Genomic DNA, 14,080 nt, shown 5'->3' with positions numbered 1-14,080 from the left:
AAAGAGCTGTCCAATTAGCCTCGCTCCCTAGCTCTTTTCCCCATAACCTTGCAATATAAGGCCCTGTGCAATGATAAAGCACTAACCGAAACCTACAGCACAGAAGGAGGCCATTCGGCCCATCGTGCCAGTGCTGGCTCTTTGAACGAGCGATCCAATTATTCCTGCTCCCCGGCTCTTGCCCCATAGCCCTGCAATCTGAAGCCCCGTGCAACCATAAAGCACTAACCGAAACCTCCTTGCACAAGTGTTTAGACAAAGGATGAAATATTTGACGAGATTTGATGTGCTAAAAAGCAAATGCCAGATAATGTTTCATTCAACGGCAGGCTTGAATTAGGAATGTTGTATAATGGGAGCGAGTGGTTATTGATTTGGGGTAATTCTACATTTGAGTCAGCGTTGCGTTTGCTGGAGTCGAACATACTTATGCTCACATTTTAGCAGATTTTTTAATTCAAGGTGCTAAAAGATACAGGAAGGTAAATGCCCAGAAAAGGAATGCAGTAGCAATTTCGACACCCAGTGTCAGCGTCAAGCACTCCTAGTCAGGTTTAGCAATGGCGAGATAAAGAGTACAGCTCTCTCCATTGTGCCCAATGATGCACTTTGACCCCAGCTTCAGACAAGAACCTCCTGCTGCACGTATTCCTGTTGCCATAACAGCCGTGCTTGCGGTTTCTCTGAGCAAGACTGACAATTCAATGTCAATTGGTGTCGATTTAAGGGCAGCTTTGAATTGTGGACTTGTAACCACGGATAACTGGGTTAGGACTTCCCAATTTCATGCCACTTAGGACCCTCACGGCTGGTGAAAAGAAAAGGAGACTTTTTAATCGGTCGCTCTGGACTGGATTGAACCCGAGTTCTCAGAGATGAAAGAAGATCTCATGCTGAGCCTTGGTCGAGAACACGGTGAACAGATCACGTTGATCAATAACTATGGCATATGATCAAGTGGTTGAATTGCAGCTTAGGCCCTAATCCACCAGGTTATAAATAATATTGGGTGGGTTAGATTTTGACTTTGTGCGATAGTGTAAAATGGGTGATAGCGATTCGGCAGCCCGTTGTACATCTCTCCCCCGATTTTATATTTCCGTTGAAGTCAATAGCAAATAAAAATCAGGAGAGATTATGGTTCCAGGGATGAGGGACTTCAGTTACATGGATAGGCTGGAGAAGCTGGGGTTGTTCTCCTCAGAGGAGGGAAGGCTAAGGGGAGATTTGATAGAGGTGTTTAAAATCATGAAGGGTTTAGATCGAGTAAATAAAGAGACACTGTTTCCAATGACTGGAGGGTCGCTAACCAGAGGGCCCAGATTTAAGGTAATTGGCAAATGAACCAGAGGCGACATGAGGAAAAGCTTCTTTACGCAGCGAGTGGTTAGGATTTGGAATGTGCTGCCTGAAAGGGTGGTGGATACAGATTCAATAGGAGCCTTCAAAAGGGAATTGGATAAATGCTCGAAGGAGAGAAAATTGCAGGGATTTGGGGAAAGAGCGTGGGAGTGGGACTGACTGGATTGCTCTTCGAAAGAGCCGGCGCAGACTCGATGGGCCGAATGGCCTCCTACTGTGCTGTACTGTTCTATGATTCAATGATTCTAGGCCAACTCGCTATCACCTGCTTTTCACTATCACACAAGTTCAAAATGACCCCCACCTGCCCACGATTTGGAGTTAAAACGGCTCCTTACAACAAGCTGTATTTAAGCTGAGGCAACACCAAAACATGCTTCATTATAAGGCAAACAAAAAAGTACCAAAACTAAATCAGACGACCACAACAACAGACAATTACACAAGGAAAATGTTTTGTGGGAATGTCAGATAATCACACAAGATCTTGCACTTACCTTTTTCACACAGTCTCTTAGTAAGCGCCCCGTCATCCTGGAACCAGATTATCCGCTTCTGCACAATGCTGGCTCTGCAAAATAAAATGGTCGATGAGTTTCCTATAGCTTGGGAGTTGTAACGGGCAGCACAGCGGAATGCAAGAAAGAGGCAAAGTGATGTGTTGCTTTGCCTGGATGTGGTTTTGAATCCACAATGGAAACCTCTTGAGCAGGAGTAATATAGCATGGGGTGTGAAAAGGAGACCGTCTGAGTTCAAGAAAGAACAAAATTGGATTTATATAATGTCTTTCATGTTCTCAGGGATGTCCCAAAAGCACCTCACAGCCAATGAGGTACTTTGGAAATGTGGTCACTCCTTGTAATGTAGCTAAACACTGGGCGCGAATTTGTGCACAGCCAGGTCCCAACAAGCACCGATGAGGTAAATGACCGCGTGTAATCTGTTTCAGTGATGCTGGTCGAGGGATAATGTTGGCCAGCACTTCCTGGACTGGGAAGGTACAAAATCAGAAGCTGAATTCTTTTGGAACGTGCGGTCGAAGGACAATGTTGGAAGGACGGAGTGATAGGGAGAGGAAGGAGTGCTCCGTGTGCAGTACCAGAGTGTTTCACGGTAAGAAGATTCCACATGTGCCTCGCGGCTGAAGATCAGTACCCTCAGAGAGCAATGGAATCATAGAAATTTCCGGCACAGAAGGAGGCCATTCGGCCCATCGTGTCTGTGCCGGCCGACAAAGAGCTCTCCAGCCTAATCCCTGTCCAGCTCTTGGTCCGTAGCCCTGTAGGTGACAGCACTTCAAGCGCATATCCAAGTACTTTTTAAATGCGATGAGGGTTTCTGCCTCTACCACCCTTTCAGGCAGTGAGTTCCAGACCCCCACCACCCTCTGGGTGAAAAAAGTTCTCCTCAACTCCCCTCTAATCCTTCGACCAATTACTTTAAATCTGTGCCCCCTGGTTATTGACCTCTTTGCTAAGGGAAATAGGTCCTTCCTATCCACTCTATCTAGACCCCTCATAATTTTAAAAGAATTAGGAGCAAGAGTAGGCCATATGGCCCCTCGGGCCTGCTCCGCCATTCAATAAGGTCATGGCTGATCTTCGAACTCAACTCCACTTTCCCGCCTGATCTCCATGGATCCCAGCTGGGAAAAGATCACATGAAATACCTAAGCAGAGATGATGGGACTGTGTACACGAAGGCGAAAAGTAAAAGATTGACAATTGGCAGACAGCAATGAGAATGGCAAAGCAGGGAGCATGATAATAAGGCTGAGCAGTGCGTTCAGCCAACCTGGTGTGAGGAGTGATTGACAGGCAAAATAACTGAATACAATCACTTGATATAAAGACATGCCATCAGCTACGTCAACAACAATTACTTGCATTTATATAGCACCTTTAACACAGTAAAACATCCCAAGGTGCTTCACGGGAGCATTACCAAACAAAATTTGACACTGAGCCACATAAGGAGATATTAGGACAAGTGAGAGGTAGGTTTTAAGGAGTGTCGCCAAAGGAGGAAAGAGGTAGAGAGGCGGAGAGGTTTAGGGAGGGAATTCCAGAGCTTAGAGCCCAGGCAGCTGAAGACATGGCCGCCAATGGTGGAGTGAAGAAAATCGGGGATGTGCAAGAGGCCAGAATTGGAGGAGCGCAGAGATCTCGGGGGGGTTGTAGGGGCTGGAGGAGGTTACAGAGATAGGGAGGAGGGGGCGAAGCCATGGAGGGATTTGAAAACAAGGGTGAGAATTTTAAAATCGAGGCGTTGCCGGAGCGGGAGCCAATGTAGGTCAGCGAGCACAGGGGGTGATGGGTGAACGGGACTGGGTGTGAGTTAGGACATGGGGCAGTGAGCACAGGGGGTGATGGGTGAACGGGACTGGGTGCGAGTTAGGACATGGGGCAGTGAGCACAGGGGGTGATGGGTGAACGGGACTGGGTGTGAGTTAGGACATGGGGCAGTGAGCACAGGGGGTGATGGGTGAACGGGACTGGGTGTGAGTTAGGACACGGGGCAGTGAGCACAGGGGGTGATGGGTGAACGGGACTTGATGTGAGTTAGGACACGGGGCAGTGAGCACAGGGGGTGATGGGTGAACAGGACTTGGTGCAAGTTAGGACACGGGGCAGTGAGCACAGGGGGTGATGGGTGAACGGGACTGGGTGTGAGTTAGGACACGGGGCAGTGAGCACAGGGGGTGATGGGTGAATGGGACTTGGTGCGAGTCAGGACACGGGGCAGTGAGCACAGGGGTTGATGGGTGAACGGGACTGGGTGTGAGTTAGGACATGGGGCAGCGAGCACAGGGGGTGATGGGTGAACGGGACTGGGTGTGAGTTAGGACACGGGGCAGTGAGCACAGGGGGTGATGGGTGAACGGGACTGGGTGTGAGTTAGGACACGGGGCAGTGAGCACAGGGGGTGATGGGTGAACGGGACTGGGTGCGAGTTAGGACACGGGGCAGTGAGCACAGGGGGTGATGGGTGAACGGGACTGGGTGTGAGTTAGGACACGGGGCAGTGAGCACAGGGGGTGATGGGTGAACGGGACTGGGTGCGAGTTAGGACACGGGGCAGTGAGCACAGGGGGTGATGGGTGAACGGGACTGGGTGTGAGTTAGGACACGGGGCAGTGAGCACAGGGGGTGATGGGTGAACAGGACTTGGTGTGAGTTAGGACACGGGGCAGTGAGCACAGGGGGTGATGGGTGAACGGGACTGGGTGTGAGTTAGGACACGGGGCAGTGAGCACAGGGGGTGATGGGTGAACGGGACTGGGTGTGAGTTAGGACATGGGGCAGTGAGCACAGGGGGCGATGGGTGAACGGGACTGGGTGTGAGTTAGGACACGGGGCAGTGAGCACAGGGGGTGATCGGTGAACGGGACTGGGTGCGAGTTAGGACACGGGGCAGTGAGCACAGGGGGTGATGGGTGAACGGGACTCGGTGCGAGTTAGGACATGGGGCAGTGAGCACAGGGGATGATGGGTGAACGGGACTGGGTGCGAGTTAGGACACGGGGCAGTGAGCACAGGGGGTGATGGGTGAAGGGGACTCGGTGCGAGTTAGGACACGGGGCAGTGAGCACAGGGCGTGATGGGTGAACGGGACTGGGTGTGAGTTCGGGCACAGGGCAGTGAGCACAGTGGGTGATGGGTGAACGGGACTCGGTGTGAGTTAGGACACGGGGCAGTGAGCACAGGGGGTGATGGTGAACAGGACTGGGTGTGAGTTAGGACACGGGGCAGTGAGCACAGGGGGTGATGGGTGAACGGGACTGGGTGCGAGTTAGGACACGGGGCAGTGAGCACAGGGGGTGATGGGTGAACGGGACTCGGTGTGAGTTAGGACACGGGGCAGTGAGCACAGGGGGTGATGGGTGAAGGGGACTCGGTGCGAGTTAGGGCACAGGGCAGTGAGCACAGGGGGTGATGGGTGAACGGGACTGGGTGTGAGTTAGGACACGGGGCAGTGAGCACAGTGGGTGATGGGTGAACGGGACTGGGTGTGAGTTAGGGCACAGGGCAGTGAGCACAGTGGGTGATGGGTGAACGGGACTGGGTGTGAGTTAGGGCACAGGGCAGTGAGCACAGGGGGTGATGGGTGAACGGGACTGGGTGTGAGTTAGGACACGGGGCAGTGAGCACAGGGGGTGATGGGTGAACGGGACTGGGTGTGAGTTAGGACACGGGGCAGTGAGCACAGTGGGTGATGGGTGAAGGGGACTCGGTGTGAGTTAGGACACGGGAGGCGGAGTTTTGGATGAGCTCAAGTTTACGGAGGGTGGAAGGTGGGAGGCCGGCCAGGAGTGTGTTCGAATAGTCGAGTCTGGAGATAGCAAAAAGCACGGATGAAGGTTTCAGCAGCAGATGAGCTGAAGCAGGGGCGGAGACGGGCGATATTACGGAGGTGGAAGTAGGCGCCCTTGGTGATGGAGAGGATGTGGAATCTGAAGCTCAGCTCAGGGTATAAATAGCAGTCGCTCTTTCTTTTACAACTTTAAGAATATTCAGGGTGAATAGAGACCAAACTATATGTAACGGACAAGGATGAAATAATCTTTCCCTTAGAGAAAATAAATTGAAACTCAAGAGGCTCTAAATCTAATCTAATCTTCTTTACTCCTACTTTTTGTGCTCCTTTCATTACAGTGTAAGCTATATCCATTTATAAGTCAGTCATCGCATACTGTGCATCTTGCTCTGCACAAATTATGTTGTTTTATGTTCCTGTGCACCAGCCATTAAAAAAATGCATCAAATGGCTGTGAATCTGTGGCTTTCCACTGCATCTATTACAATGGAGCAACACACTCCTTCATTTCATTTTAAATTCACACCCTCCCTGTGTGCACTGCAGAAAGTTAATCTCACTTATCTTGTTCAATCCAACCACATTCTAACCCAGTCAAAACAGTACAACAAAGTACTCGTCTCACACATAATGCCAAGGTGGCGGGGTGGGGGGGGGGGCGCGGGGGGCACTGTGCAAGATAACAGAACTGCACAGCTTGCTCGGCGAGAGAAAAGTGGGCAATAAAATCGCAAACATCTTAGTCAATGAGCGAAAACATTAGGACTGGGTGTCAGCCATGGCTCAGTGGGTTCAAGTCCCACATCGGAGACTTGAGCACAGAATCGAGGCTGAGGCTCCAGTGTGGTACTGAGGGAGTGCCGCACTGTCGGACCGTCTTTTGGATGAGACGTCAAACCGAGGCCCCCGCCTGCTCTCTCAAGTGGATTTAAAAGATCCCATGGCCACTATTTCGAAGAAGAGCAGGGGGAGTTATCCCCGGTGTCCTGGGGCCAATATTTATCCCTCAATCAACATCACTGAAAACAGATTATCTGGTCATTATCACATTGCTGTTTGTGGGATCTTGCTGTGTGCAGATTGGCTGCTGCGTTTCCTACATTACAACAGTGACTACACTTCAAAAAAAGTACTTCATTGGCTGTAAAGCGCTTTGGGACATCCTGAGGTTGTGAAAGGCGCTATAGAAATTCAAGTTCTTTCTTCCTTTAAACATATCTGGGTCTGTTGTGGCTAACTTATAAGAGAACGATTGCCATGATTGTCACCAACTGGTCTAATACATAACACCCAGAGGTGCCTCAGGTACGGTACAGCTTGCTTTGCGACTACCAGGCTGGTAGAAGTCGAACTTGATGGACCTTGGCCTTTGTTTTTTTGTCTCGTTATTCCTATGTCAATGTATCATTGGCCAGTTTATGTTGCGTGACCTCAAGCTTGGATTCCCGCCCCCTCTGGAAGCCCCCCAATCCTTCTCCGGCGTGCGACCTAACTCACTTCAACGTAACGCAGCCTGAACCAGCAGAGGGCGCCGTCCAAAAGACCTGGATGCGAGTCCGTCTCCTGGGGGTGCTCTCCGTGACGGCGTATGGGCAGTTCGTCATAAACTGTGTGTCCTCGTGGTCAATTATCTGGAAAAAGAGAGCGGGGAGAAGATAGACATTTGTTAATAGTACGGGAAAAAAAGGAAAACTTGCATCTATACATAGAAACATAGAAACATAGAAACATAGAAGATAGGAGCAGGAGTCGGCCATTCGGCCCCTCGAGCCTGTTCCGCCATTTAATGCGATCATGGCTGATCATCCAAATTCAGTACCCTGTCCCTGCTATCTCCCCATATCCCTTGATCCCTTTAGCCTTAAGAAATATATCTAACTCCTTCTTGAATATATTTAATGAATTGGCCTCAACTGCCTTCTGTGGTAGAGAATTCCACAGGTTCACCACTCTCTGGGTGAAGAAATTCCTCCTCATCTCTGTCCTAAATGACTTACCCCTTATCCTTAGACTGTGACCCCTGGTTTTGGATTCCCCTGCCATCGGGAACATCCTTCCTGCATCTAGTCTGTCCAGTCCTGTTAGAATTTTATAAGTTTCAATGAGATCCCCTCTCATTCTTCTAAACTCCAGCGAGTATAAGCCCAATCGACCCAATCTCTCCTCATACGTCATTCCTGCCATCCCAGGTATCAGTCTGGTGAATCTTCGCTGCACTCCCTCCATGGCAAGAACATCCTTCCTCAGATAAGGTGCCTTTCACGACCTTGGGGCATCCCAAAGCGCTTTACAGCCAATTAAGTACTTTTGTATTGTAGGAAACACGGCGGCCAATTTGAGCACAGCAAGATCCCACAAATAGCTTTGTTGATAATTATCAGATAAACTGCTGGTTGAGGGATTAATATTGGCCAAGGACAATGGGATCTTCGAAATAGTGCCATGCGATCTTTTACATCCACCCAAGGGGACAGACGGGGCCTCGGCTTAACATCTCATGGCACCTCCGACAGTGCGGCGCTCCCTCGAGTATTGCACTGGGAGTGTCAGCCTAGATTTTTGTGCTCAAGTCTCTGGAGTGGGACCTTGAACCCACAACCTTCTGACTCAGCAGGCGAGGGTGCTGCCCACTGAGCCACGGCTGACACCAGTTAATAGCATTTGTTAAGTAATAACTTATTTCTGGAAGGCTTAGGTAATGAGCTTGTAGGAACAAACTGTAGTCACGCCAGATTACAAATCAACATACAGGCACAAACTGCAACAATACACACTGCAGCAACTGCATTATATATTCTCAGGTGTTGTGCAGTATTCGTGCAGGATCAATGAATAGATTTTGAAGGAGTGTAATCATTCATATTTCTAGCAAGATTAAATGATTGATAGATTCAACATCCATCCTCTAATTAGAGTTGTCGTTGTGTATCAGCAATTAAAATGGAATAAAGCCAACAAAATATTGTTGTAGACACATAATTAGAATCATAGAATGGTTACAGCACAGTAGGAGGCCATTCGGCCCATTGAGCCCGTGCCGGCTCTCTGCAATAGCACCTCAGCTAGTCCCACTCCCCCGCCCTTTCCCCGTAGCCCTGTGAATATTTTTCCCTTCAGGTATTTATCCAATTCCCTTTTGAAAGCTGCGATTAAATCTGCCTCTGCCACCCTCTCAGGCAGTGCATTCCAGGTCATAACCACTCGCTGCGTAAAAAAGTTTTTCCTCATGTCGCCTTTGGTTCTTTTGATAATCACCTTAAATCTGTGTCCTCTGGTTCTCGACCCTTCCACCAATGGGAACAGTTTCTCTCTATCTACTCTGTCCAGACCCCTCATGATTTTGAACACCTCGATCAAATCTCCTCTCAACCTTCTCTACTCTAAGGAGAACAACCCCAGCTTCTCCAGTCTATCCACGTAACTGAAGTCCCTCATCCCTGGAACCATTCTCGTAAATCTTTCCTGCACCCTCTCTAAGGCCTTCACATCCTTCCTAAAGTGCGGTGCCCAGAATTGGACACAATACTCCAGTTGAGGCCGAACCAATGTTTTATAAAGGTTCATCATAACTTCCTTGATTTTGTAGTCTATGCCTCTATTCATGAAGCCCAGGATCACGTATGCTTTTTTAACCGCTTTCTCAACCTGCCCTGACACCTTCAACGATTTGTGCACATATACCCCCAGGTCTCTCTGTTCATGCACCCCTTTTAGAATTGTACCATTTAGTTTATATTGCCTCCCCTCGTTCTTCCTACTGAAATGTATCGCTTCGCACTTTTCTGCGTTAAATTTAATCTGCCACATGACCGCCCATTCCACCAGCCTGTCTATGTCTTCTTGAAGTCTGTCACTCTCCTCCGCACTGTTCACTATACTTCCAAGTTTTGTGTCATCTGAAAATTTTGAAATTGTGCCCTGTACACCCACATCCAAGTCATTAATATATATCAAGAAAAGCAGTGGTCCTAGAACCGACCCCTGGGGAACACCACTGTATACCTTCCTCCAGTCCGAAAAACAACCGTTCACCACTACTCTCTGTTTCCTGTCGCTTAGCCAATTTCGTATCCATGCTATCACTGTCCCTTTTATTCCATGGGCTTCAACTTTGCTGGTGAACCTAATTATATCTTTAAAGGTGCACTTAGGGTGAATGGAGGGTAGAAATCATGTAACATTGACCAGTTGACTGCTGTTCTCATATAGACTTGCATAGTATATACAATTGCCCTGAAATCTTGGGCTTCTTCGACAGCACCTTCCAAACCTCCACCACCTAGACGGACAAGGGCAGCAGGCGCATGGGAAGACCACCACCTGCAAGTTCCCCTCCAAGTCACACACCAGCCTGACTTGGGCGTATATCGGCCGTTTCTTCATCGTCGCTGAGATGGAATCCTGGAACTCGCTCCCTAACAGCACTGTCGGAGTACCTACCCCACACGGACTGCAGCGGTTCAAGAAGACGGCTCACCACCACCTTCACAAGGGCCAACAAATGCTGAGCCTTGCCAGCGACGCCCACACCCCGAGAATGATTAAAGAAAAAATTGCACACGACATACTAGCACAAGGACACTTAACAAGATCATTTGCAATTTTAGCAGAGGTGTTAACCCATTTAAAATAAATCAGGTAGCGCCTCTGCTCTGGTAGAGCGAAGAGAGAGAGAATGCTTTTATCATCCATACACTAACATCCCACAGCACAGGCTAAATGTATTCCATGCAAATATGTATATGATAACAGCATTCACACGATTGAAGTTATAACTTAAATTCTCCAGCCACCTCAACAAATCCCAACACAGACTTGAACAAATCAGTATGTGCCCGTCACCATATAGGAACAGGAGGAGGCCATACAGCCCCCTCAAGCCTGTTCCGCCATTCAATTAGATTGGGCTGATCTGCATCTTTACTCCATTTATCCGCTGTGGTTCCGTAACCCTTAATGCCCTTACTCAACAAAAATCTATTAATCTCAGTTTTGACATTTTGAATTGACCCCCGGCCTCAACAGCTTTTTGGGGGAGAGAGTTCCAGATTTCCACCACCCTTTGTGTGAAGAAGTGCTTCCTGACATCACCCCTGAACGGCCTGGCTCTAATTTTAAGGTCACGCCCCCTTGTTTTGGACTCCCCCCACCAGAGGAAATAGTTTCTCTCTCTCTATCCTACCAACTCCTTTAATCATCATAAACACCTCAATTAGATCACCCCTTAATCTTCTATACTCGAGGGAGTACAAGGCTAGTCTATGGAGCCTGTCCTCATAATTTAACCCTTTTAGCCCCGGTATCATTCTGGTGAATCTACGCTGCTCCCCCTCCAAGGATAATATATCCTTCCTGAGGTGCGGGGCCCGGAGCTGAACAGAGTTACTCCAGATGGGATCTGACCGAAGCTTTATATAACTGTAACATTGATTGCAACACTGCTGTCTCATTGAGCACTGATATGTTCTAAGATGCATCGCAGTCTTACAAAACTTTCAGAGCTATATGGATGTCTTAATCCCTTATTCTGATTTGAGGTAAATTAGAAAGTAGCAGCACTGCATAGAAAGGAAAAAAATAAAATGAGACACACAGAAGTCTGAGAAGGTCTGAATCCATTTGAAATCCTGACAATTCAAAGTCAGTTCTTGCGCTAAAATGTTTTTTGAATTATCCAGTCATTTTAATTAAACAAAATAAATAACACAGAAAAAAGGGAATGTAATCCTTTAAAAATGAATTACCAGATCATTTGAACTAAGCAAGATTAGACTATTACAGTCTACAAAAGAGCACAGCGCAGACTTACAGTGTTGTTTGATGTATAATATATGGGAAACGACAATGGAAGAAAAACAATCTACATAAAGACAGGATTGGGTTTTTTCTTTTTGTGTTTGCGCAAAGATAATTTTGAAATTATTTAATCTCTCCCAATAACGACTCCGCAAACCAGACATGTTACTGAATGGTGATTCAAGGAAGTGAATCTGCAGGTTAAGTGTGGACACAGATTATACGTTGGCTCCAGTTTGGAAGCTCGATTTAGAAACAATTTTGATTACAGGATTTTTTGCATTCGGTCCTCTTCACAGACACACACAGACTATATACACACACACACACACACACACACACAGACTATATACACACACATATATATATATATACACACACACATACACATATACTCACAAACACAGACATATATAACACACACAAACACACACATATATATATAATACTCACACTCACACACACACGCAACAACTTGTATTTATATAGCGCCTTTAACATAGTAAAACGCCCCAAGGTGCTTCACAGGAGTGTTATAAGACAAAAAATTTGACAGCGAGCCACATAAGAAGGAATTAGGGCAGGTGACCAAAAGCTTGGTCGATGAGGTAGGTTTTAAGGAGTGTCTTGAAGGAAGAAAGAGAGGTAGAGAGGCGGAGAGGTTAAGGGAGCACACACACACATACACTCTCTCTCACACACGCTCATCCACATACACTCATCAAAAAACATCTATCAGAATGAATTCGCAAGAGATTGTCAGTGAGCCCCACACACACACTCTGCACTGTGAGCTGCAGACTGACGGTTCTCTCTGTGTCATCATTAGGAAATAATAGTTGTTCTCAGAGTCACACAGTCTCCCTTATCATCGCGCCTGCCTCGCAGACAAATCTTCACCTCCACCTGAAAGGTGACTGAAAGCTTTAGCCCTTTATGAGTTTACCTTTTCCATTATGGGATGTGCTGGGGGAGGGGGGTGGGGGAGAAGGAAGAAGAGGAGAAGGAGTTAGAGCAGGAGGAGGGCTGGTGTTGACTGCCCACCTGGAAGTTCCCGGCGTATTCCTCTTCCCTGTCGCCGTCCTCTCCGTCCCTGAGAGCTATGAGGGTGAATCCACGGAAATAGGAGGGGACTGTGGCCGAGAGGGTGACTGGAGATGAGAGAGGGACAAAATAAATCAGCAAGAGGAGGCAAAGCACACCAGATGCATCTGTAAAGTTAGTACACAGATTTCAAATTTCACATAGAGTTTGGAGGGCGTGCACTCAAAAGCTAAAGCCCATTTAAACTTAACATGATGGGATGTATGTTTGTAGAGGAATCTCTTGGCAGGACACCCCTTCAAACAATCCCAGAGAGAGAGAAAAAGGCAGAAACATGCCCCACTTACCCCGGTAGGTGCTGCCCGCAGTGTAGAACTCGGGGCTGCCTTCGATCCGCAGACTGAAGGCGGTGTTACCGTCCCTCCGGCTGCCCTGGGACCTCACGATGCGGCTGCAGTATCCGTCCGTCACCGGGCTCTCGTCGTAAAAGGAGGGGACGGTCGCTGGGAAGGCGAGGAACAGAGCGAGGAAGCGCAGAGTGAAGTCCATCCTGTGTGTGTGTGTTGTTCCCTGTTACTCTGACTCCAGTGCCTCGCTTCTTATCTACAGACTGAAACAGAGAGACACGCGCACAGTATATATATATATATATATGTAAATATCTATATATATTAGAAAGTGCTGCTTTTTGGAATGTTCCAAATCTGGTGAAATTGACCAGACCCCGTCAATTTCAAGTCGGGTTTCACTTGTAACTGACTGACACCAGCCCACCCACCCCCCCCACAAGCTCAGACTGCCATCCCTCTCTCAGCAGTGGCGCAACACATCGGAGAAAAAAGCCAGTTGTCTGGCAGAGCCCAGCGCTGGTTTACCTCCCAGGGCAGGGTCTGTCGCCCTGGACAGCCCCGTGTTGACAATTAGCCCTGGTGATTCACACAGAGAGGGAGGGGAATGGGAGGGGATTTTTCTCTTTTTTTTCTCCAAAAGACGAAAGGGAGGTGATTGAGAAGAATATAATCAAGACAGCCAACGCACACACAAGGCGAGGAGGATCAGCTCGTCCACAGTTCTGCTTCCCGTTTCCAAAACGCTGTTTAAAAGATTTCGAACCGCACGTTCCTTCCACAAACACAGAAACTTTTCCACAAGCTGAGGGGAGTTTAGAGACAAAGATGTCTGTAATTACATTTAACATTAAAAGGAAGTCGGGCTGAGGTGCAGACTGGAGGGAGAGTGGTAAAGAGGCACAATTTTGTGTTTTTTTTTATTTTAAAAGTTACTTGCCAATTGTGAGACGCTATTTTCGGCTTTTTTTTTTGCAAAAGAATTGTCCACAAAACGCTCCGGGGTCGAGGCATATTTTAACTCAGAATGTCAGCGAATTGCACAAACTATAAGACAGAGATGAGATGAGAATTTTTTTTTAACACAGCGAGTTGTTGTGATCTGGAACGCGCTGTCTGAAAGGGCGGTGGAAGCAGATTCAATAGTAACTTTCAAAAGTGAATTGGTTAAATACTTGAAGGGCAGGACATTTGGAGGGCTTGGGGGGGGGGG

The 14,080-nt window shown here is 48.0% G+C and overlaps 1 protein-coding gene across 1 annotated transcript in view; it reads right to left on the bottom strand.

The window, feature by feature from the left end:
* The window catches only part of LOC147107169 (spondin-1-like), a 567,692-nt gene extending 554,116 nt beyond the window's left edge, over window positions 1-13,576 (bottom strand). Inside the window, exons 1-5 of the mRNA XM_086008329.1 lie at window positions 13,559-13,576; window positions 12,868-13,130; window positions 12,521-12,627; window positions 7,178-7,311; window positions 1,860-1,933 (exon numbers count right to left, since the gene is read on the bottom strand). Coding sequence (XP_085864455.1) covers window positions 1,860-1,933; window positions 7,178-7,311; window positions 12,521-12,627; window positions 12,868-13,069 — 517 coding nt within the window. The 5' untranslated portion in view covers window positions 13,070-13,130; window positions 13,559-13,576. The remainder of the gene's footprint in view (window positions 1-1,859; window positions 1,934-7,177; window positions 7,312-12,520; window positions 12,628-12,867; window positions 13,131-13,558) is intronic.
* Between the last annotated feature and the right edge of the window lie 504 nt (window positions 13,577-14,080).

The sequence above is a fragment of the Somniosus microcephalus genome, chromosome 15 (assembly GCF_052327205.1).
Source record: "Somniosus microcephalus isolate GS21.2 chromosome 15, FLI_Smic_1.0, whole genome shotgun sequence".
Classification (NCBI taxonomy): Eukaryota; Metazoa; Chordata; class Chondrichthyes; order Squaliformes; family Somniosidae; genus Somniosus; species Somniosus microcephalus.
This window is presented reverse-complemented; position numbering and strand designations above follow the sequence as displayed.